Source organism: Leucoraja erinacea, chromosome 2 (assembly GCF_028641065.1).
Source record: "Leucoraja erinacea ecotype New England chromosome 2, Leri_hhj_1, whole genome shotgun sequence".
In the NCBI taxonomy this organism is placed as follows: domain Eukaryota; kingdom Metazoa; phylum Chordata; class Chondrichthyes; order Rajiformes; family Rajidae; genus Leucoraja; species Leucoraja erinaceus.
The window spans coordinates 109,286,292-109,308,701 of record NC_073378.1 but is presented as its reverse complement, the minus strand read 5'-3'; the positions used below and the strand labels follow the sequence as shown (position 1 = coordinate 109,308,701).

The window sequence follows — 22,410 nt, the reverse complement described above, 5'->3', positions numbered from 1 at the left end:
GTGGACTCACAGTTCAGTCACGGCTTGTGGACTTACAGTTCTGGACTCAACTCTCATTCACGGCTTCTCAGCTGACTGACTCACACCCGTCCTCCAGGGCTTTATTCTCCTCACCCCCGGAAGGGATGTTACCTTCATGGTGACTGACAGGCGAGAAGACCAATCTGCTGATCTCACGATTTTTTTAAACCTTCATAACATTTCTAATATTCCACCAATCGGAATAAAACGGTGCACTTGGAGCAGAGGAGAATGGTGAATGTGGCGAAAAAATCCTAGCGATATAGGGTACTGTTTTTGTGCAAATTTAAAAACAATGCAGATAATAATAATAACAAATACTTTATTAATCCCCTTTTCTGGGGAATTTCAGATGTCCTTGCAGCACACTAATAAAAATACAACATAAAAGAAGAAGTTTAACATTAAAAAATAAAAACATGAGAGCTTTAGTAATAGTATAGATATAGATAGACATATATCAGCACAAGGAAGCAAAGGTGGAAATACATGGAGGTATATTGGCATCATGAATTGGTTTAATGGACTAACATTCAGAGTTCTCACCAATTGATCCAAGGACATGAGTTTGAATCCCACTTTAGCAGCTGAATTATTTAAAGACAAGTAGTTATATAAATGTGGAATTTAAAGATCAAGTTCATGTTTATTGTCACTTAACCATTTAAGGTACAGTGAAATTTGAGTTACCATACAGCCATTCTAAGTGAAAAGCAACAATACACAATTCAGCCGCATAAAATAAAATTGAACATAAACATCCACTACAATGGAATCCACATTCCTCACTGTGATGGAAGGCAATTACGTTCAGTCATCTTCCTCCTTTGTTCACCCATGGTCAGAGCCTTTGAACCCTCTGCACTTGCCGCTACCGATGGTCCGATGTTCAAGCCCTCTAGTCAGGATGATCGAAACTCCGGCGTCGGGATGGATCGGAACACTCTGCGGCATGGAGCTCCTGAGTCGGCTTTTCTTACCGGAGACCGCAGCTCCCGATGTTAAAGTCCGCGCCGCACCCGCGGCTTGAAGATCCGGGCCGGTCTCCAGGAAAGGCCGCACCACTCCACGTTGTAGGCTGCAGGGGGGAACGGAGATGCGACACGGAGTGAAATCTCATCTCCATCGAGGTAAGTGACTGGAAAAGCTTTCCCCGGATTTCCCACCCTCCACATAAAACAAACCAAGAAACACTAAATCATACTTTTAAAACATCCTTAAATTAATAAAAACAGAGTGTTGGCGAGGTAGCCACTGCGGTGGTTCCCCCAATGGAGCTTGTCACAGTAATAGTAGACATGGAATGACTGGATTGTTGTAAAAGAGAAATCTAGTTTACTAATGTGCTTCAGAGACAACAATCTTCCATGTTAACAATCTGATCTACATGTGGCTTATCAGAGAAGTCAATAAATATTTTTAATCATTCAAATAACCAACAATATATTTTTTAATATTGGGCAGCAGAGATACTGATTGCTCTCGTTTTTGCTAAAATTGTGATAGCCGCAGCTATCTAGAACCTCCCATGTCATCTGCATAAATTTGAGGCAGAAGGCATTTGCGTTTCAATGGTGCTAAGTTCCTGTCCAATGGTTGTTAATGCCTGCATCATTCATCTATCGTCTCAATCATCTGCTTTATTTTTTCACCAGAGTCTGATCTCAACAGTGGGTCATGGCTTGGGGTTTTCAATGTGTTTCTCAAGGAGTCGGCTAATTTAGGCCTTTGTCTCATCTGTTTCCACATCATCCACTCTCTCCCCTTCTAATATTGGCTGTCTTATTTCCTGACTGCTACGTGGTCGTGGTCTGAAGATCATAGTCTGAAGAAGGGAACGACCTGAAACTCCCGCCTATCCATCCCCTCTACAATTGCTGCCCGACTCGTGGAGTTACTCCGGCGCTTTGTGTTTTAATCAATATTCCTGCATCTGAAATTCCTTGTGTCTCTAATGGTCATATCTTATTTGTTCTGTCCCAACACTGAACAAATGTATTCCCATGCATGTACACATGAAGGAACCAATTATCCTCTTATAGAAATGGTGATCAGTTTCTAAACCATTAACTTGGTTGCCAGCTGTGACTATGCAGTTGTTGTTTCTCATAGAGTGATCTTACCATATGCAGCTGCACCATGTAATCTTAAAAAACAATTAGTCGAAGTATCAATACATTCAGTAGAAGTCATCTAGATGTCTAGATGGTATCTTTGCTTCCATCGGTAATTCCTATATGAACAATATTCCATCTGAAAGTGTCTCTATATTCCCTACCAGGTCACCTGGTGTCACTAAACAGGTAAAGCAAAGGAAGGCTCTTTGGTGGCACAGGCTTGAGAAGCCAGGTGACCTACTCCTGCTCCTGTTTTTTTGTGTTGACTAATCAGATTGACAAATTATTTTTGAGGCATGAAACTGCATATAATATTAAATGGGAAGAATGCACATTTAACTCTCTACAGAGGCAAAATTAAAAGTGGAACTCTACAAAAAAATCATTAAAAAAAAATCTCAACATCCAGGCCATTTTCTGTGTTATATTACAGTACAAATATCTTTCCTAGTATGTGTAATGTTTAAAATTTGTAATTCTCTCAAGATTTCTCAGGATGGAAAATACTAGCGGGCATAACTTTAAGGTGATTGGGGCAAAGTTTAAGTGAGATCTGTGGACAACATTTTTACACAGAGGCTGTTGTGTGCATGGAAAGGCAGATATGATAGTGGCATTTAAGAGGCTTAAGGCAGATAGTGTGTCATCCTTCATTGTTTCTCCACTAACTGCACAAGTGTGTGCTGCACCTCTTTGTGCTGCACTCGTTTTTAGTTCCACGTTTCTAGTTTATTATATCTAGAGCCAGGATTTTGCCATAAATGCCATGAGTGCCTTTTCATGCCTTTTATGATGATTTCACTAGGATAATGCTTTTTTCACGATCGAGTGCCTAAATCAGCCTTTTTTTGCCGTTTCTCTAGCGATTACAATGACGTTTTCTATGTTAACACATTAATATTAATGCTATTATTAACGTGTTAACATACTATAACTTACAAGAAAATTTCCACCACCGGGGCGAAACGGGGGTCGCCACCGTCGGTCGTTCATTCGCTCGTGCCACTGCCCGCTGATTCAGTCTTATCCAAGATCTATTTAAGAAAGAACTGAAGATGCTGGAAAAATCGAAGATAGACAAAAAATGCTGGAGAAACTCAACGGGTGAGGCAGCATCTATGGAGAGAAGGAATAGGCAACGTTTTGGGTCAAGACCCTTCTTCAGACTGATGTGGGGGGGGGGGGGCGGGGAAACGAAAGGAAGAGGCGGAGACAGTAGGACTAGAAGGAAGCTGGGGAGGGGGAGGAGGGAGAAGACAAGAGGTATCTAAAATTGGAGGTCAATGTTGATACCGATGGGGTGTACACTATTCAAGCGAAATACCCAAGCTTGCCTTCTCACTACATTTACTGCTGGCTCCAGTCGCAAATCTGAGTTATCTAGTGATCTGTGCAAGACACTCATTGATGCTGGAATACCACTGTGGAAATTGGAAAACAAATCTCTCAAAGGTTTTTTAGAGAAATACACAGGAACATATACCGAGCGAGTCATCATTACGGAAAAATTATGTTGACAGCAACTTCAACATTGTTGTGCAGAAAATTAGAGATGAAGTTGCATGCAACAAAATATGGATTCAATAGACGAGACAACCGATGCTATGGGGAGATATGTTGCCAAAGTGGTCATCGGTACACTGGAGGCAGGTCAACCATCAAATTAGTATTTGTTGACATCAGAAGTATTGGGGAAATCAAACAGCTCAACTATTGCTCAGTTGTTTATATCTTCACTTGCTGTACTTTGGCCAGAAGGTATAAAACACAAAATGTTCTTCTGTTTGTGACTGATGCAGCTCCGTACATGATAAAAGCTGCTCTGGCTCTTAAAGTCTTATTCCCCAAAATGTTGCATTTGACATGCTTCAAGGACTTCATAGAATTGCTAAGCACATACGTAGCTTGTTTCCAAATGTCGATCGCCTAGCTTCAAATGTCAAGAGAATCTTCCTCGAAGCACCTTGTTGCAGTTGTTCAAGGAAATGGCACCCGAGATTCCGCTACCTCCTGAGCCCGTTTTGACTAGGTGGGGTACATGGCTCTCTGCTGTACTCTACTAAGCTGCAAATTTTGAAAAGATAAAAGAAACCGTCAACTGTTTTGAAGAAGAAGAATCTGTTGCAGTCAGGATCGTCAGTGAAATCATGCAGAAAATGTCCCTCCACCGCGATCTTGTTTTTATTGCTTCCAATTTTGCAAAGTTCCCACTATCACTTCCCTTGAGAAACGTGATGAAACATTAGTGAATAACTTGCAGGTTTTCAATAAACTGATGATATTCGTAAAGTTCCTGGCGATGTAGGTAAAGACATACAAGGAAAATGTGAGTGATTTTAGCGAACAAAGATCTTGAAGAAATACAAAACATAGTTAAAGTTGTCAAAGGTAGTTGTAATGCACAAGATATCGACATGAACATAGAGTCCGTAGCTTGTTTTGGGTATGCACCAGTGACCTCAGCTGAGGTAGAAAGAAGTTTTTCGCAACTGATTGATTGATTAGTAGGACTGGGTGTTACAATCCCTAAGATTTCACTACAATTGACATTCTTGGTTATGACCACTAGGTGAATTTGCTAACAATCAGACACATCTTCAATTGTGTACCTCAACGTCACTGGGTGTTTCGGCCTTTTATCACAAGACACCCTCATTCGTGACTGGCCCACCGCAGGTTGATCAGACCTGGGTGTGTGTCTTATTGTCAGCCTCTAGATGGTCACGTGGCAGCCCAGACAGCATCTTTTCTCTTCAGCCACAGCCAGTGACTACTCCATTCGGCGGCATTGGCAAGTTATTTTATTGCCCTCCTTTGTGCCTGCCCTTTGACTCCTACTTCCCTTAGGAGCCTTGCGGTGGAACTGGCTACAAAGCCCCTGCACCCCACCTCCACTGGACACACCCTTACCCTCCAACCTCTCTCCTCTGCTGCAAGGCTTGAATATCAAAGCTTTTTTCTTTCATAAGCCTCGTCCACCGCCTCCTCCCATGGGACCGTCAGCTCAATGATGAAAACACGCCGACAGGAGTTGGACCAGAGAACGAGGTCTGGTCGCAGGTTGGTCACTGCGATTTCAATTGGGAACGAAAGCCTCTGGCCTAGGTCAACACGCATTTCCCAGTCCCTGGCTTCGTTCAGTGGGCATGAGTTGAGAGGCGAGGGGTTAGTCCTCTGTTTCTCTCCTTCCCGGATGAAGGATGGTATTTGCGGGAATGTTATCTGGGCATTGATAGGCATGGCGTTGGTGGTAGCTCTCTTGCACTCGAGTTCAGCGGCCAAACACCTCAGCACCTGGTTGTGTCGCCAGGTGTATCTGGTTTGTGTTAGGCTGGTCATACAACCGACCAGGATGTGTTTGAGGTTTGCTAGATTTGCCACAGGAGGCAGGCTGGATCCTCTCCCAGCCAAAGATTTAGGTTTGTGGCAAGGGAAGGACGTCATATGTGGCTCTAATGAAGCTCAACTTATTTGACTCCATGGTCCACAGCTCTCTCCATGTGATCTTCCTCCTCTCAACACCATCCCGCGTCATCCAGCGGCCTTGTTTGGCTTGGGATATGGCTTTGGCACACCTGGCTGCTTCTTCCTGGTGGCGCACCTCCTCCACCACCAGGTGCCAACGTTCAGCTTTCCCTGTGGAGTTCCCTTGTTGAGTAGCCTTTTGCCAGGTAGGTTTCATTGCTCCCAGGCCAAAGCCCCCTCGGCCTTGTTGGACATGGCCCACTATGTCCCGGTGTTGGAGGGCGTATTTTGCGTCCAGTACCACTGCTACTGGAGTCCATTTCTTCCCTGTTGCTAGGGTTGGAGCGACACCTCTTATTATTGGGTCCCGGGATTCTGTTAGTGTCATGTCCAGCCTCACTTTGGCACATTTGTATTCCTCCACCAGGCTTGAGACTGGCAGTGAGAGGGCTCCATTCCCATAGAACCCTATGCTGCTGAGGCAGCTCGGTAGCCCAAGCCACTTCCTCACTTGTGAGTTCACCAGTCTCTCCAGCTGGTTGACATGGGATAAAGTGACCTTGTAGATGGTAATTGGCCACATGAGTCGGGGCAGTCGACCGAATTGAAGGCACCAAAGATTCAGCTTCCCTGGGAGAGCAGTGTTGTTGATTTGCTTGAGGCCACTGATTGTATCCTGCCTGAGTTGTTCCACCTGCTCTGCATCCTTGAGGTATGCGGTGCACCATTGCCCGAGGCTTTTGACAGGCTTCTCCAGGACAGTTGGTATTGTCTCGTTGTTGTTATTGTGGTCATGTCATCCATGTACGTCCTGATTGGAGGAAGACGCAGCCCACTCTTCAAGCGTCCCCCTCCGACCACCCATCGTGATGCTCGAATGATGAGCTCCATTGCCATGATGAAAACCAGAGGAGAAATGGTACAGCCTGCCATTATGCCTACCTCAAGGTGCTGTCAGGCGGTGGTGTTGTCCTGTGTTGTGACGCAGAACTGGAGGTCCTGGAAATAAGCTTTTACCAGCTTTGTGATGACCACTGGGACCTGGAAGAAATTAAAAGCTGCCCAAAGAGTCTCATGGGGCACCGAACCAAAGGCATTGGCAAGATCTAAGAAAACCACATGCAGATCTCTCTTTTCCTTCTTGGCAGTTTGTATCTGGTGCCAGATGATGTTTGCATGTTCCAGGCATCATGAGAAACCACGTACCCCTGCTTTCCGCACTGACGTATCAATGTAAATAACTAATAAATAAATTAATTAATTAAAAAAAATGATGTTGTTGCTCTGCAAAAATGCTGAGAGTCTTTGGGCCACTGAAGCATATTCTTTCTGACAGATGACATAGTGGTATCTCGGTGCATGACACCAGATAATTTGAAAAAAATGCTCGTAATTATGTGCAACTAGGCAACTTTGGTCATTTAATGTCGTATACCTTTATATTATCTTTTTTAACCATATTTTGGTGGTGGAAATACATACCTTTTTTGTGCTTTTTTTTGTAATTTTATTATGCCTTTTTGCCTGCCTATTTCAGTTTTTTTAGTGCCTAAACACCCTAACTCTAATTATATCCCTTCCAGATGGTCAATATTGCAGATTATAGCTCGATGGTACAACCAAGCTTTGGTCATAATCTTTAGTAGTCTCTTCCCCTTATGCTTCCCTCTGCCTCTACACCTTCCAGCTTGGGATAATTAGTGATTTTCTATTGAGTGGGAAAGAGCCAGAGCAAAATAGTACCTTCATCCTAATGTTATCTGCTGCACAGAGCCACCCTGTGCAATTTAATTTAATTAGAGAGAATGAGGGACTTTGTTGCTTTGACCACATTTTCTGAGTAAAGATCAAAGAATTATATCAGATTGTAATTTTGTTCTCTGATTTGTGAAGCACAATGTTGGCACTAATTCTGGATAATTAACTTTCATGACTATTCTTAGTTCAAGCTTCCATGAAATAAAGATAATGTGGCCTTGTTGTTTAGTATAGGCTATCTGTTTAATTCCAGACTTCATTTTTTTCTTGTCATGATTTAAGCCTTTTATAAGCCGTAGGGATAGATTTTACTGATAGACACGAGGAGTTAAGTGCATGAATCTATTCCCCATTTCACTGAGAAAGAAGAATTACAGTCTTTATATTGTGACAATACTTCTATTTAACTGTAGACATTCTGATTAGAGCCACAGGGAATGCTGTTGTGCATTACCTGCCAAACACCCAAGGTTAAAATCAATTAATTTGATGCAAGGGATTGGCTTTAATTAGTTCCCTCTGTGGAACAAATACGGCCAGAGAACAATGATAAATAAGGTTTGGAGTTTACCTTGACAGGTAGCCCCGAATAGACATCAGTTGTCATTGGCATGGATCTTGGAAAATGATAATGACACATTACATAAGTAGTTTGTCGTTTGCAGGAGTTTCTGCTAATGTGTTGACAGTCACATTTTCCTGTACTAACATTAATCAATAACTCACCAGCAGAACAGAATTCAACATTTGCTGTCTGTAAGCATTCTATTGACGAATTGCAAATAACAGACGCAGCAGAGTTATTGAAATATAATGCCCCGGGTTACATTTGAAAAACATTGTTCCACATATGTCTGTATAACTTGTGATGTGCAGATTATACGTTGAGCCTGGTGTGACCCAAACCAAATCGGCATGATTTAGATTGAGTGCTGCATCTGATCCTCCCCAGTGTACAGTATATAGTCAATATTAACCCTGAGGGTATAGTATGCATGTTTAACCTCTTTCACTGCCATTGATTGCACAATCAATCATAATGTTTACAGCTCTCTTGCTTTTTAAGTATTTGTTTTAATTAGTTATGCAGTAATAGTCTCCAGTTCTCATCCAACTCAAATGACTTGGTCCAGATACTTGTTAACATTGTGCGAACCTCCACCATCCTCTCAATCAATGTGTAACAGATTGCAACCACTCTCAGGGTGAAAAATACATCTTCAGATCCTTCCTAACCCTCTTACTTTTCATCTGAAGCTATTACCCTGTGGGTTTAGAGGACTATGTTATGGGGAAAAGTTTATCCTATCCAAGCTATCTGTGCCTCTCTTAACATTGTATATTTCCATCAGGTTCTATCTGAACCTCCTCTGTTCCAAGGAAGACAACCTGGCCTATCCAGACTCTCCTCATATATAAAATGTTCAATTTTAGACAACATTCTGGTGAATTTCCTCTATCACCACCAGTGCACTCATGTCCGACCAATAGTATAGTGACTTGCACTGCACACAATACTCCAATTGTGCCTTAGCAAGTTATGTTGAGTTTATCGTGATAAGCATAAGTACAGTGAGATATAGGTACAATGAAAAGCATTTTGTATGTATCTATTCATCTTAGTCCATTTGCTTATTTTCTATCTATTCAATTGTAGGAAACGTGAGGAAGAGAATAAAAGGAGGGAAGCAGAGTTTCAAAAGGAAAAGAAGCTGGAATCCGAGTTAAATGTACAACAAAAAATTGGAAAATTTAACTGTCATATTGAAGATGTATATTCAACAAATGAAGCATGCTCTGCCACAGCCACCATTTCAGAGGACCAAGTGGAGCAGAAAGTTAGTGAGGATTCGAGAAGGCCATGTAAAAGCAGATCTGAAGAGAAACTTTGGAGGAATATAGACACCATTCAGAGTCTCCCTCCACCTGCTGGAACCGGAAAAAGACAGCTTAAAAGGAGAAAAGGTAAAGCAGTCGACAAAAATGCTGGAGAAACTCAGCGGGCGAGGCAGCATCTATGGAGCGAAGGAATGAGTGACCTTTCGGGTGAAACAGTACATTGTTTATGCACATATTTATTCTTGGAGAACCATTATTTAATATTCTAATGGTTTCATTGTCATAGATGATAGTGGGTCTTTCAAAGTATGGCTCAGTTAATCAGAATACATGAGATGTTACGTAAGATTATGCATCGTTTATTAATTTCCGATTCTCAGTGTGTGTTTTTGAAGATGTGATCAAAAGGGTTGATGAAGGCAGAGCTGTAGACACAGTTTCAGGAGTTTCAGATAGAATATAGATTTCAGCAAGGCATTTGACAAGGTTCCATATGGTAGGCTACTCTGGAAGGTTAGATTGCTTGGGATCCAAAGAGAACTGGATAGAGAATTGGCTTCAAGGAGGAAGCAGAAGTTTGATGGTGGAAGGTTGCTTTTCAGACTGGAGGCCTGTGGTGTGTGCCTCGGGATTCAGTGCTGTTTGTCATCTATATTAATGATTTGGATGAGAATGTACAAGGCATGATTAGTAAGTTTGCACGTGACACTAAAGTGGGTGGCATTGTAGATCGTGAAGATAGGTGTCAAAAATTGCAGCAGGATCTTGATCAGGTGGGCAGCGGAATGGTCGATGGCGTTTAATACAGAGAAGTGCGAGGTGTTGCATTTTGTGAGGTCACACCAGAGCTGGACCTACACAGTGAATGGTAGGGCTGGGGAGATTTGTAGAGCAGAGGGATCTAGCAATGCAAATACATAGTCCCTTGAAAGTGATGTTACAGGTAGATAGGGTAGTCAAGGCTTTTATCACATTGTCCATCAGTCAGGGCATTGAGTACAGACGTTGAGAGGTTATGTTACAGTTATACAGGACATTGGAGAGGCCACATTTAGAGTATTGCGTTCAGTTTTAGTCACCAGGTTATAGGAAAGATGTTGTTAAGCTGGAAAGGGTGCAGAAAAGATTCATGAGGATGTTGCCAGTACTCAAGGGTCTGAGCTATAGGGAGAAGTTGAGTAGGTTTGGACTCTTCCTTGGAGAGCAGAAGGATGAAGGGTGATCTTATGAGGTGTATAAGTTCATGAGAGGAACAGATAGGGTAAATGCACAGTCTTTTACCCAGAGTAGGGGAATCAAGAATAAAATGAGGTGGAAATATTTAATGGGAGGGGCAACTTTTGTTTTACACAAAGGGTGGTAGATATACAGAACAAGCTGCCTGAGGAGGTAGTTGAGGCAGGTACTATCACAACGTTCAAGAAATATTTAGACAGGTACATGGATATGATAGGTTTAGAGGGATATGGACCAAACACAGGCAGGTGGGACTGGTGTAGATGGTACATGTTGGTCAGCCCAAGTTGGGCTTAAGGGCCTGTTTCCACACTAATATATGCTAGGAGTCATGTCGTAAGATTCTGGCCCCTTATTCATCGAAACGAAATCACTTTAGCAAATGTCAAACATTCCAAAGGTGCGAATATCCAAGAAAAATTGTGCGGTGATTTCAGAAATAAAGTTACTTAATATTTAAATTTTGAGGTTGCATCACGGTATTTTTGTGAGATGTGATATTTACAGATGAGCAATGCATTTACAAATCGATGTTAATGTAATTTTCTGTATGGACTAATAAGTTGATTCATGTCTCAGTTAGGAATCTTTTATCATTTCAATATAATATAAATATAATCCTATTCAGCAGATTGTAAGGCTCATATTGGTTCCTGTGAAAATGTTTTATAAAGAAATACTATCCCCATTTAAGCAAAATAAAAAATATACTGTAGTTTCTGGAATTAAAAACAAAGATGGGGAGTATCTTTGTAAAAAAAAAAGTTAATATTTCTAGGATGCAAGAAACTGCAGATGCTGGAATCTTGAACAAAACACAAAGTGCTAGCGCATCTCTGTGGGTCAGGCAGCATCTGTGGAAGGAATGGACAGGTGACGTTTCAGTTCTGGATACTTCATCAGACTGCAAATACAGTTGCTAAAGTCTTTCCTTCCACAGATGCTGACAGACCCACTCATTTCCTCCAGCACTTCGTGTTTTGTTCAAAGTTAATGTTTCACATTGATAAAAGGTAATCAGCTTGAAGAGTTAATTCTCTATTTATTGCATAACTGTTTCATTCAAAACTTTTAGAAATTATAATGTTGTACAACATAACAGAGGTTGACTTCTTCAGGTTAACAGACATTCTGGAGTCAGAGGTTAATTCTATTGATTACTAAAGTGACCTGCAAATGACCAAACAATGTGTGCAATAAATGAGTGTATATTATTCCATCAGACCTCTCACTGTCATAAACTTAAAAATTGCTGAACTTTAGAATTTATAGATTGCTTCCAATATATGATGCTATTATTGATAAATGTTTTTATTAAAATGTCTTATAAAGTAATACAATTTCACCATCTCAGATCTTAACAGAAAAAATTCCAAAAATAATAACCACAGCGATCAACTGCAGTTCAGTGAAGAAAGTGCCTCAGGTGAACCACATGCTTCCAGACAACTCGTGCCTTCAGAAAGAAATGATAGAACTGACATTGATAAAAAGATTCCTGAAATAAACAACGGAATCAGTGGCGGTCAGTCAAAGCCTGCTGTCCTTCGCTCAGCCAGTACAACCAAAAACCTAATGAAGCAGCAGAGTGCATCTCTATTACTTTGCAGCAGACATCATAAAATTAAATCTGACAGTGAGGAGACAGGACGAGGACTGAAGAGTGGTCGATTCTCACCTGCTGGCTCAAGCCGACCTGGAAGTGCCAAACCTATTGTAAGCAATATTGATAAAACTGGCCATATTGGCAGCCATGTCCCTGAGAGCATCACTCCTGTTTTGCATCCTCCAAATTCCCCGAAATCTAAAATGACCAATTCTTTAGCAACAGCTGGAAAACATAATACTATTGAAAAGGCACCTCAGGACACGACTGGAATTCCTCGATCTCCTAGCTCTGAAAACTCTTCATGCACTCCCAGGAGTCATCAAAGTTCTGATATTCTTCTTATTCCATTGGAAATCCGAGTACAAATAGTGGAAAAGGAAAGACTCAGGAAAGAGCTTTTTCGAAAGAAGAATAGTGCAGCAACAGTAATCCAGCGAGCCTGGAGAAGGTAGGAGCCCTTTGTTATCTTGACCTGCTGCACTGTGAGGATTGATCTGTTTTCACAATACACTACTTTGAACTTAGAAAAATATCATATGATGTTTTACAGAGACTTAATGAGACAAAAATAGATATAGACTAGAAGTGCAAGATTCTGGCAGTGGTTATACAGTCATAGAGTTGTGCAGTACAGAAATGAGCCTTTGGCCCACCACATTCAGGCTATGATTTTGATTGACCATTCTTAATAGTTAAAGAGCTGAGTTTTATGGATTGTTTTGATGGAGGAAGACGGGTTTGAATTGGAATGGTTTAGGAAGAAAATTCCTGAATGTCTGACTTAGATTGCTGATAACACAAACTCCAATCATAAGGCAAAGAGAAGCAGGCATGCATTAGACACCAGAGGGATGAGGAACAGAGAAAGGGCTTGAGAGCTTTACAGGCAAGCAGAGGGAATGAGACCAAGGCATCAACATAAGGGCCAGAATTTAAATTTCAATGTATTCTGTGAGCCAGTGTACATCACTAAATGAAGAAGTGAAGCTTAAGCATTTAGTTAGAGATATGATACAGGTAGTAACACATTGGATGACTTTAGGTTTTCAGACCATAGAGTTTGGAAAGTTAGCCAAGTATTGAAATAAATGACTGGATAAGATTTTCAGCAACTTGGTTGGTTAAGGGACTGATGGACAGCCAACATTATCTGTAGAATTAACCATTTTTTTTGGCAGTAAGGAGAATAGGCAAATTTAATTCAGGATCTAAAGGGAGAATAAGGTCATGAACAGTCGGGTCATCCTGATTAGCTAGGAATGGGTATGGAATCAACGGCAAACGTGACTAATTAATTGATGTTAACTTCTACGGTATATTCCCGGTATGTTATTGATACTTGAAACAGTAGTCCATTCAAACCTATAAGTGACACAAGCATTGTAACGGCATTGAAGAAATAGAAGGATGGAGGGAGTTGATGAAGAAGTAGTGCTGACTCGGCAGATTATACACGGAAACTGGGGGGGAGGGGGGGAGCTGGAAAAGTGAGTTGGGGGAGGAACAATGCTAGCAAGTGATAGGTGTTGAAAGGCAGAGACTGTTTTCTTGCATCCTTCTTTGGATGCTGCAATGTTCAATTAATGTGCAACAAATTCCTCTTTTCTGCTTGTAAGGTATGTTTTCAAGTTGTGAAGATAGGAATCTTATTTTAGTAAGTGAGACTTTCATTGCTTGTAACCTGACTGTATAATTGATATGTGTTTGCAAAAACAACACACAAAGTGCTGGAGTAACTCAGCAGATTCAGGCAGCATCTCTGAAGAACATATATAGAGGTAGTGTTTTAGGTTAGAGCCCTTCTTCAGACCCAAAACATGATATATCCAGAAATGTTGCCTGGTGCTCCAGCACTTGTTTTTAAAAAAAAATGTACTTTATATTGAGTTATAAACAAAGTTACCTGATGATGTCCATTCTCGACCAGTGTTAGAGAAAGAGGATAAAAGAGCTATTACTCAAAATTAGAACATTTTGTAAGCAGTCAGTTTTATTTACAAGTGGGTGTGGATGTTGCTGGCATGTCGAACATTTAATGCACATCGCAAAATGGTTTGAGTAGGAACTGTTATCTTACATTCAGCCTTGGGGAAATTACAGCCACAAGCAAATAGGGTGTCTCAACGCTTTCACCCGAGAGGTATGAAGGAAGTATGATATATTTTATCATGCTTTTATTAACATCTGGGTAAAGGGAAATGTTAATTAAAAAATGGGATGACCTTGGACAAATTTTGATATGGAGTAAAATAAAAGCGAGCTTACCAAATCAAAAATTGTTTCCGCTTATTTTGTAATTTCATTCAATGCAGAGTTTCAAAATAGGCCATTCATCCCATGTAGGAATTTATGCACTCAAACCTCCTTCTGTCAGTTCTTGTCTAAATGCCTCATTATAAACCAATCCCATTGCCTCGACACGCTTGCCCAGCCTCCCATTAAAGTGCACACTATTCACTTCAAGCATTGGCTATGATAGTGAACTCCACATTCTCAACCACTGCTTGGGGAAACAAGTTTATTTTAAGAGGTTATCAAGATAACATACTTATCTTGATAACTTCTACTAATGCTTTCTCCATAAATGAAAACACTGACTCTGTATCAAAAGAGTTTATCATTTTATAGACTGCAATTTGTCCCCCCCTTCAATTCTTCTTTTCTGGGGTGGTACCGGCCTTACAGCGCCAGAAACCTGGGTTCAATCTTCACTATAAGTGCTGTCTGTATGGAGTGTGTACATACTCCCTGTGACTGCTTGGGTTTTCTCCGGGTGCTTTTGTTTCCTCCCACACTCAAAAAGACATTGTTGGTTAATTGGCTTTGATAAAACTATAAATTGTCCCTAGTGTGTAGTGTATGAGATGATTGCTGGTCGGCGTGGACTAGGTGGACCAAAGGGCCTGTTTTCGCACTGTATCTCTAAAAGTCTTGGCTGAAGGAATCGAAGACATGGTTGCTGAATTGTTGATGTTTGATGAGAGCAGAGTTGCAGGTTGATGAGGGCAGAGCTGTAGACATTGCACACGGAGAACATGTCACACAAATCTGATTGAGGTTTTTTGAAGATGTAACCAAACAGGTTGATGAGGGCAAAGCTGTAGATGTATATATGGATTAAATTAAGGCTGTTCTGGAAGGTTAGATTGCATAGGATCCAGGGAGAGCTAGCTGTCTGGATTGAAATTTGACTTCATGGAAGGAAGCAGAGGGTGATGGTGGAAGGATGTTTTTCAGACTGGAGGCCTGTGACCAGTAGTGTGCCTCAGGGTTCGGCTTTGGGCCCATTGCTGTTTATCATTTATATCAATGATTTGGATGAGAACATATAAGGCATGATTTGCAAGTTTGCAGATGACACTAAAGTGGGTGGTATTGCAGAGAGTGAAGATGGCCGTCAAAAATTGCAGCAGGATCTTCAGGTCGGAGCTCTTCTTCAGACTGCTGATAGGTCCCGTTCCAAAAAATCGCCTATCTGTGTTCTCCAAAGATGCTGCCTGACCCACTGAGTTTTGTAAACCAGAATCTGCAGTTCCTTGTGTCTGCAAATCATACAGTACATGCGTTTAAAAAAGTTCAATGGCTGCAGTGAGATAGATAGATTGGAAGATCAGGACTACATCCTTAGCATATGAGAGGTCCATTCATAAGTCTGATAACTGGGGAAAATGCTGTAATCAATTTGATGGTACAAGCATTCAAGCTTTTGTGTCTTCTGCGTGACTGAAAAGGAGAGAAGAGAAAATAACGAGTGGTCCTTGATTATGCTGGATACTTTCCAAAGGCAGCTTGAAGTGTACATGGAATCGATGGGGGAGAGGCTGGTCTGCACGATGGCCCGGGGCTGCTTCATGACTCTCCGCTAAAAGATTGTGTTTCTTTCAGTTTTACTAAAGAACACTGGCGTTTGCCTTGACTTGAAGTATTTTATTAATTCACAATGGAACCTGTCATGTTGAGTGTGGTATGTTGGAAAAAGTCATTATCCTCCACAGTGCATTAGTATTATTAGATGTACAAATAGTAGATATGAAGATGAAAAACTAGTAAGAGGGTTTGGCTTTTTCATAGCTCACTGGAAGGATTGGATGAAGGTGTTTACATTTGTATGCCCCTGCAGACAATAGGTGCAGGAGTAGGCAATTTAAGAGAGAGTTAGATAGAGCTCTCGGGGCTAGTGGAATCAAGGGATATGGGGAGAAGGCAGGCACGGGTTATTGATTTGGGACGATCAGCCATGATCACAATGAATGGCAGTGCTGGCTCAAAGGGCCGAATGGCCTCCTCCTGCACCTATTTTCTATGTTTCTATTCGGCCCTTCGAGCCAGCACCGCCATTCGGCCATTCAATGTGATCGTGGCTGATCATCCCCAATCAGTACCCCTGTTCCTGCCTTCTCCCCATATCCGCTGACTGTGCTATCTTTAAGAGCCCTATCCAGCTCTCTCTTGAAAGTATCCAGTCAACCGGCCTCCACCGCCCTCTGAAGCAGAGAATTCCACAGACTCACAACTCTCTGTGTGAAAAAGTGTTTCCTCATCTCAGTTCTAAATGGCTTACCACTTATTCTTAAACAGTGGCCCCTGGTTCTGGACTCCCCCAACATCGGAAACATAGGACTAATGAGTGTCATCGAGCTGGTGTGTATAATAGCACTGCACAGCATGTTTCATATCTCATATTGTACATTTAGGAAGTTTATTTTAGCCTCTTCGTTTGGTTAGTTATAAATGTAGCCATCTAGGGCTTTATTAATAAAGTGGTAGAGCTACTTGTTTAAGGTCACTGGTTGATTTTCTTTTCTGTTCCCTGCTGTTTCCCTGACCACTGGTTTAAAAAATAAGAACTTGGGAATGAACAAATGTAACTTTAATCACAGTGGCCTTGTAAGGTATGGTCCATGATAGGTAGGCTTGTCACACTGCTCACTGCATGCTAGAAAGCAAAATAAGCAACAGAAAGACGCCCAGAACATCATTATGCTGCCTTGGCTAAAGATTGCAGACCAAACCCTTCATATTTCCCAAACTGTGCATGTGGAAACTGATTGCCAGTAACAGGAGTAGTCATTCTTGAATGCGAAAGATAATCATAAATAATTATTGATATAGAAGCCTGCAGCTTCTACATCTGGAAATATGTTGCTAGGAGCAGCCTGCAGAATTGATCTCTAAGCAGACTGTCAAAATCAGTCAGAGAAGTTTCAATGGCAAGGAAAGCATGCTAAAAGGCAATTAGAGAAAGCCCTGAGGAGTGGAATTTGTGTCTTGTGTGAGGGGAGGAGTCATTCATATAGCATAATTGATCTCCAAAAGGGAACAAAAAACAGCAGGTTGCTGAAAAGGATTAGGAAATTTATAAAAAATAGAAATCATGGCAGGAAAGCATTTAAAAAACGATTCAGTCAGCAGGAAACTCCAGAGAATGGAACTGCCCAGTGGGGAAGGAAGAGGTTGACAGGAATAGCTTTCAAAATTGATCTTCAAAAGAGGAAAAATGTGGTAAGTTGCCAAAACAGTCAAGAAGTTTTAAGAATATAAATCATAGTGGCGAAAGCAATTCAAAGGGGGCTGAGTTGAAATAGCCTAGGAAGTCCTTGGTGGAGGAATAGATCCCAAAAGGCATGGAGATGGCAAAAACAATCTCCAGGATCAATCTCTCATATGGCACATCACTCAACAAATTTACGTGGAAGTATTTATTTAAACATTGTGAAGGACCACTGTAGCATGAGAGGAGGAAAGTGTTCTAGACTTTGGTGTGCAATATGAAAGTTGGGAATGTCCTTGCAGCTACAGTGCTGTCTGTATATTCTTTATCTATTTATTGAGATGAATCTATGAAGTTGAGCAGCAGCATCCAGAGGTAGAAATGGTTAACTGTAGGAGTGATGAGGCACCATAAAGCTGATGAACAGCATGTGCAGCAAATTTAACATACCATTATATTCGTATTTGTTTATTTTATTTAATTCCTTCTGTAAAATTCCTTCAAAATATAGACATTTAAAGTTTTATTGATCAACTGATACAGTAAATGTTTAGGAGTTGCCAAATAATTGTTTTATTTCTCTCCTTCCTTTGACCGCTGTTTTCCTGAGTAAAAAATTATTACAGATGATGGCAATATTTAAATCTGAATAAGGGTTCCGATCCGAAACATCACCTGTTCCTTTTTTCCAGAGATGCTGTCTGACTCACTGAGTTGCTCCAGCATTTTGTATCTATCTTTGGCAATATTTAAGTTGGATTTCATTTTTTTACAAGCACTATAGTCTAACCTCGACAATTATTAGCAATAGAAGCTATGGACTGAACTTTTTACTGTTTATTTGCCACTCCCATACAGTGGCAAATGTGATTCTGCTGTGGGGGGACGTTCATGTTAAATTCTATAGTGTGTTGTGTCTGTTCTTTTTTATTTTGTATGGATGTATGGAAATCCAATTTCTTCTACGTACAGCACTTTGGTTTCAACACGAGTTGATTTAAATGTGCTATATAAATAAAAATTACTTACATACATACATACATACATACATACTAATAGCATTAAGAGGAAAACATGCAACTGTTCAATAATTATATTCTGTTGAAGAAGGCAATTGGGAGAATTATGAATCAAAATAATGACTGCATGATCACAATTCAGACTGCATCGCAAGTCTCAATGGATGTTTTCAAATATATAACTCCAATTATCTGCTATTCCGTTGTTCAGAATTGATAAAGGGCTCACCAGATTCCGATTCTCACCCTCCCTTTAAAGAGGCTCTGCTTTCTGTACTCTAATCTAATTTGCTAGGACCCTGTTTTTCTCCTTTAAACATACTTAGGTCCCATTTTTGCTATGCTGTTTTGAAAAAGATTGGGCCCCATTATCCACACTCCTTTTAAACTCATTGCGAAGGGGGTTCGCTCATTTTTAGAATACTTGCCCACATTTTCCAATCTTTCCATGAACTAGGCTTGCCCCATCTTATTAATTATTTATCCTCCAACAATATCTTGTGAAATCAGCACCCCTCCAATTCTGGCCTATATATATATATATATATATATATGTGTGTATATATATATGTGTGTGTATATATATATATATGTGTGTATATATATGTGTATATATATGTGTGTATATATATATATGTATATGTGTATATATATATGTGTGTGTGTATATATATATATATATATATATATATATATATATATGTATATGTGTATATACATATGTATATATATATATGTGGGTGTGTGTGTGTGTTTTTTTTTAATTTGTTTTAAATCAGATGAGCAAAACGCTTGATTAAAAGGATGCACAGTGGCACAGCTAATAGATGTGCTGCCTTACAGTGCCAGAGATCTGGGTTCAATCCTGACCTCAAGTGCTGTCTGTGAGGAGTTTACATGTTCTTCCTGCGACTACATGGGATTCCTCTGGGTTCTCCAGTTTCCTCCCACATCCTAAAGATGTGCGGGTTTGTGGATTAATTGGCTCTCTGTAAATTGCCATAATATGTAGGAGGTGGATGTGAAAGTGGGATAGCATAAACTAATGTGAATCGTAGGTGTGGTCTTGGTGGGCTGAAGAGCCTGTTTCCATGCTGTGTCTTTAAACTAAACAAAATTGAAGATTATCTTTCGGGGAGACTTAGGATATAAAATGCTCACTTTGAATATGGCTAAATATGGACGAATGAAGCCATTCAGTTTCAGGATCTCCCAGCTTGAAGAAGGATCCCAATCTGAAGTGTTGCCCATTCATTCCCTCCACAAGTCCCCTGAGTCACACCAGCACTTTTTGTTTTACACTAGATTCCAGCATCTGCACTTCCTTGTGTCTTTAGTATCAGTTCCTTTTGTTATAAAGAGCATAAGAATAGCCTATAATAACTGGTGGGGAAATTATACAAGAAGGTTCTTGGGGAAAGGATTTATTCACATCTGGAAAAGCATAGGCTTAGTAGTGATGTTCATGCTTATCTCCCATTTCAATAATCCAAGGATATCACTGGTATCCTCTCTCCAAAGAATTTGGGAAACCAGCATCAGGTTTGTTATTACATTTTGACTTATTAGAGATAGTCAGCTTTGATTTGTGCAGGGAAGGCTATGTCTTACAACTGATTTTATTGGAAAACATTTGCAAACTCAAACTGCAAGAATACATTTTGGTTTATGTACATCTAAGAATATGGGAATTGTGCTCATGCTTGGATATTATAATATTAGATGTAACTTTCTGTATGTTACATCTAAATGATGTGCAAATCGGATGGGATTTACAAAGTTAAATGATGTGCAAATCGGATGGGAAATAAAGACAAGAACAGTTGAGGAATGGAAGCGGGCCTTATTCAGTTATTATGTTGTAACCAGATGTAAAAAAAAGGATTCATTATTACCCATTGATAAATGTCTGCAGAGATTTCTGGACATTTGTTTCAAAATCACAGTAGAACGGCTGTGCTTTGCAATTCATATTTTTAGATTAGTAGCAAGCAACACAAGGGAAATGATTGAAGTGGATATTTATTTCATACCGGACAGCTCCAGGGAGATCCTGTTATATGTTGTTTGATCTCTTTGGGCTAAAACATTCAAGCATGTTATATACATTAGAAACTGTCCTGTCATGTTATCGTTCGTGAGGTTATTATTTTGCTGCTAAAAATATTTACTTCATCTCAAAATTATCAATTCTGCTTAAGCTCTATCATTGCTGATTTTTCTTTACAGTGTTTAGAAAAACAACATATGTCATAGTTGGTCAAGGATTCAAATGTCAAATAGTGTAATTTTGTGTATTACTGTGCAGTTTAGCTTAGAGACACAGCATGGAAACAGACCCTTTGGCCCACCGAGTCAGCGCCGACCAATGATCACCCGTACACTAGTGCTATCCTACACACTAGGGACAATTTACAGAAGCCAATGAACCTACAAACCTGCACGTGTCTGGAATGTGAGAGGAAACCAGATCACCCGGAGCAAACCCACATGGTCACAGGGAGAAAGTACAAACTCCATATAGACAGCACCCGTAGTCAGGATCTAACCTGGGTCCCTGGTGCTGTAATGGGCATGTCATGTCATGTCATGTCAAGTCAAGAGAGTTTTATTGTCATGTGTCCCAGATAGGACAATGAAATTCTTGCTTGCTGCAGCACAACAGAATATGTAAACATAATACAGAACGGGAGGTAAAGGTTCAGTGTGTCTATATACCATAGACCATGTATATACACATAAATAAATAAAGTGCAATAGGCTGTTATTGTTCAGAGTTTGGTTGATGTCGTGTTTAATAGCCTGATGGCTGTGGGGAAGAAGCTGTTCCTGAACCGGGATGTTCCAGATTTCAAGCTCCTGTACCTTCTTCCCGATGGCAATAGAGAGATGAGTGTGTGGCCAGGATGGTGTGGGTCTTTGATGATGTTGGTTGCCTTTTTGAGGCAGTGACTGCGATAGATCCCTTCGATGGTGGGGAGGTCAGAGCCGATGATGGACTGGGCCGTGGTCACAACATTCTGCAATCTTTTCCGCTCCTGGACGTTCAAGTTGCCGAACCAAACCACAATGCAACCAGTCAGCATGCTCTCTACTGTGCCCCTGTAGAAGTTCGAGAGAGTCCACATTGACATACCGACTCTCCGTAATCTTCTCAGGAAGTTGAGGCGCTGATGCGCTTTCTTTATAATTGCATCAATGTGCTGGGACCAGGAAAGATCTTCGGAAATATGCACGCCCAGGAATTTGAATTTCTTGACCCTTTCCATCAACGTTGATATAAACGGGATTGTGGGTCCCTATTATACCCCTTCCAAAGTCCACAATCCGTTCCTTGGTTTTGCTGGTGTTGAGAGCCAGGTTGTTGTGCTGGCACCATTTGGTCAATCGGTCGATCTCACTTCTATACTCTGACTCGTAACCATCAGTGATTCGTCCCACAACAGTGGTGTCATCTGCAAACTTGATGATAGAGTTCGCACTATGTCAGGCTACGCAGTCATGAATATAGAATGAGTACAGCAGGGGGCTGAACACGCAGCCTTGAGGTGCTCCCGTGCTGATTGTTATCGAGGATGACACATTTCCACTAATACAGATAGACTGGGGTCTGTGGATGAGGAAGTCGAGGATCCAATTGCAGAGGGATGCAGAGAGACCCAGATCTGAGAGCTTGGTAACCAGCTTGGAGGGGATAATGGTGTTAAATGCCAAGCTGTAGTAATTGAATAACAGCCTGACATATGAGTTTTTGTTGTCCATGTGGTCCAGAACGGAGTGGAGAGCCCATGAGATAGCATCCACCGTTGACCTGTTGTGGCAGTATGCGAACTGCAGTGGGTCGAGGTTCTTGTC

The 22,410-nt window shown here is 40.9% G+C and overlaps 2 protein-coding genes across 5 annotated transcripts in view; one reads left to right on the top strand and one right to left on the bottom strand.

Moving 5' to 3' along the window:
* The window catches only part of erp44 (endoplasmic reticulum protein 44), a 317,180-nt gene that overhangs the window by 184,965 nt on the left and 109,805 nt on the right, over positions 1-22,410 (bottom strand). The window lies entirely within an intron of this gene.
* The window catches only part of invs (inversin), a 150,555-nt gene that overhangs the window by 111,354 nt on the left and 16,791 nt on the right, over positions 1-22,410 (top strand). For all 3 annotated transcript variants that reach the window (XM_055663137.1, XM_055663128.1, XM_055663146.1), the window contains 2 exons: positions 9,019-9,326; positions 11,791-12,493. In XM_055663137.1, the coding sequence (XP_055519112.1) occupies positions 9,019-9,326; positions 11,791-12,493 (1,011 nt within the window). The remainder of the gene's footprint in view (positions 1-9,018; positions 9,327-11,790; positions 12,494-22,410) is intronic.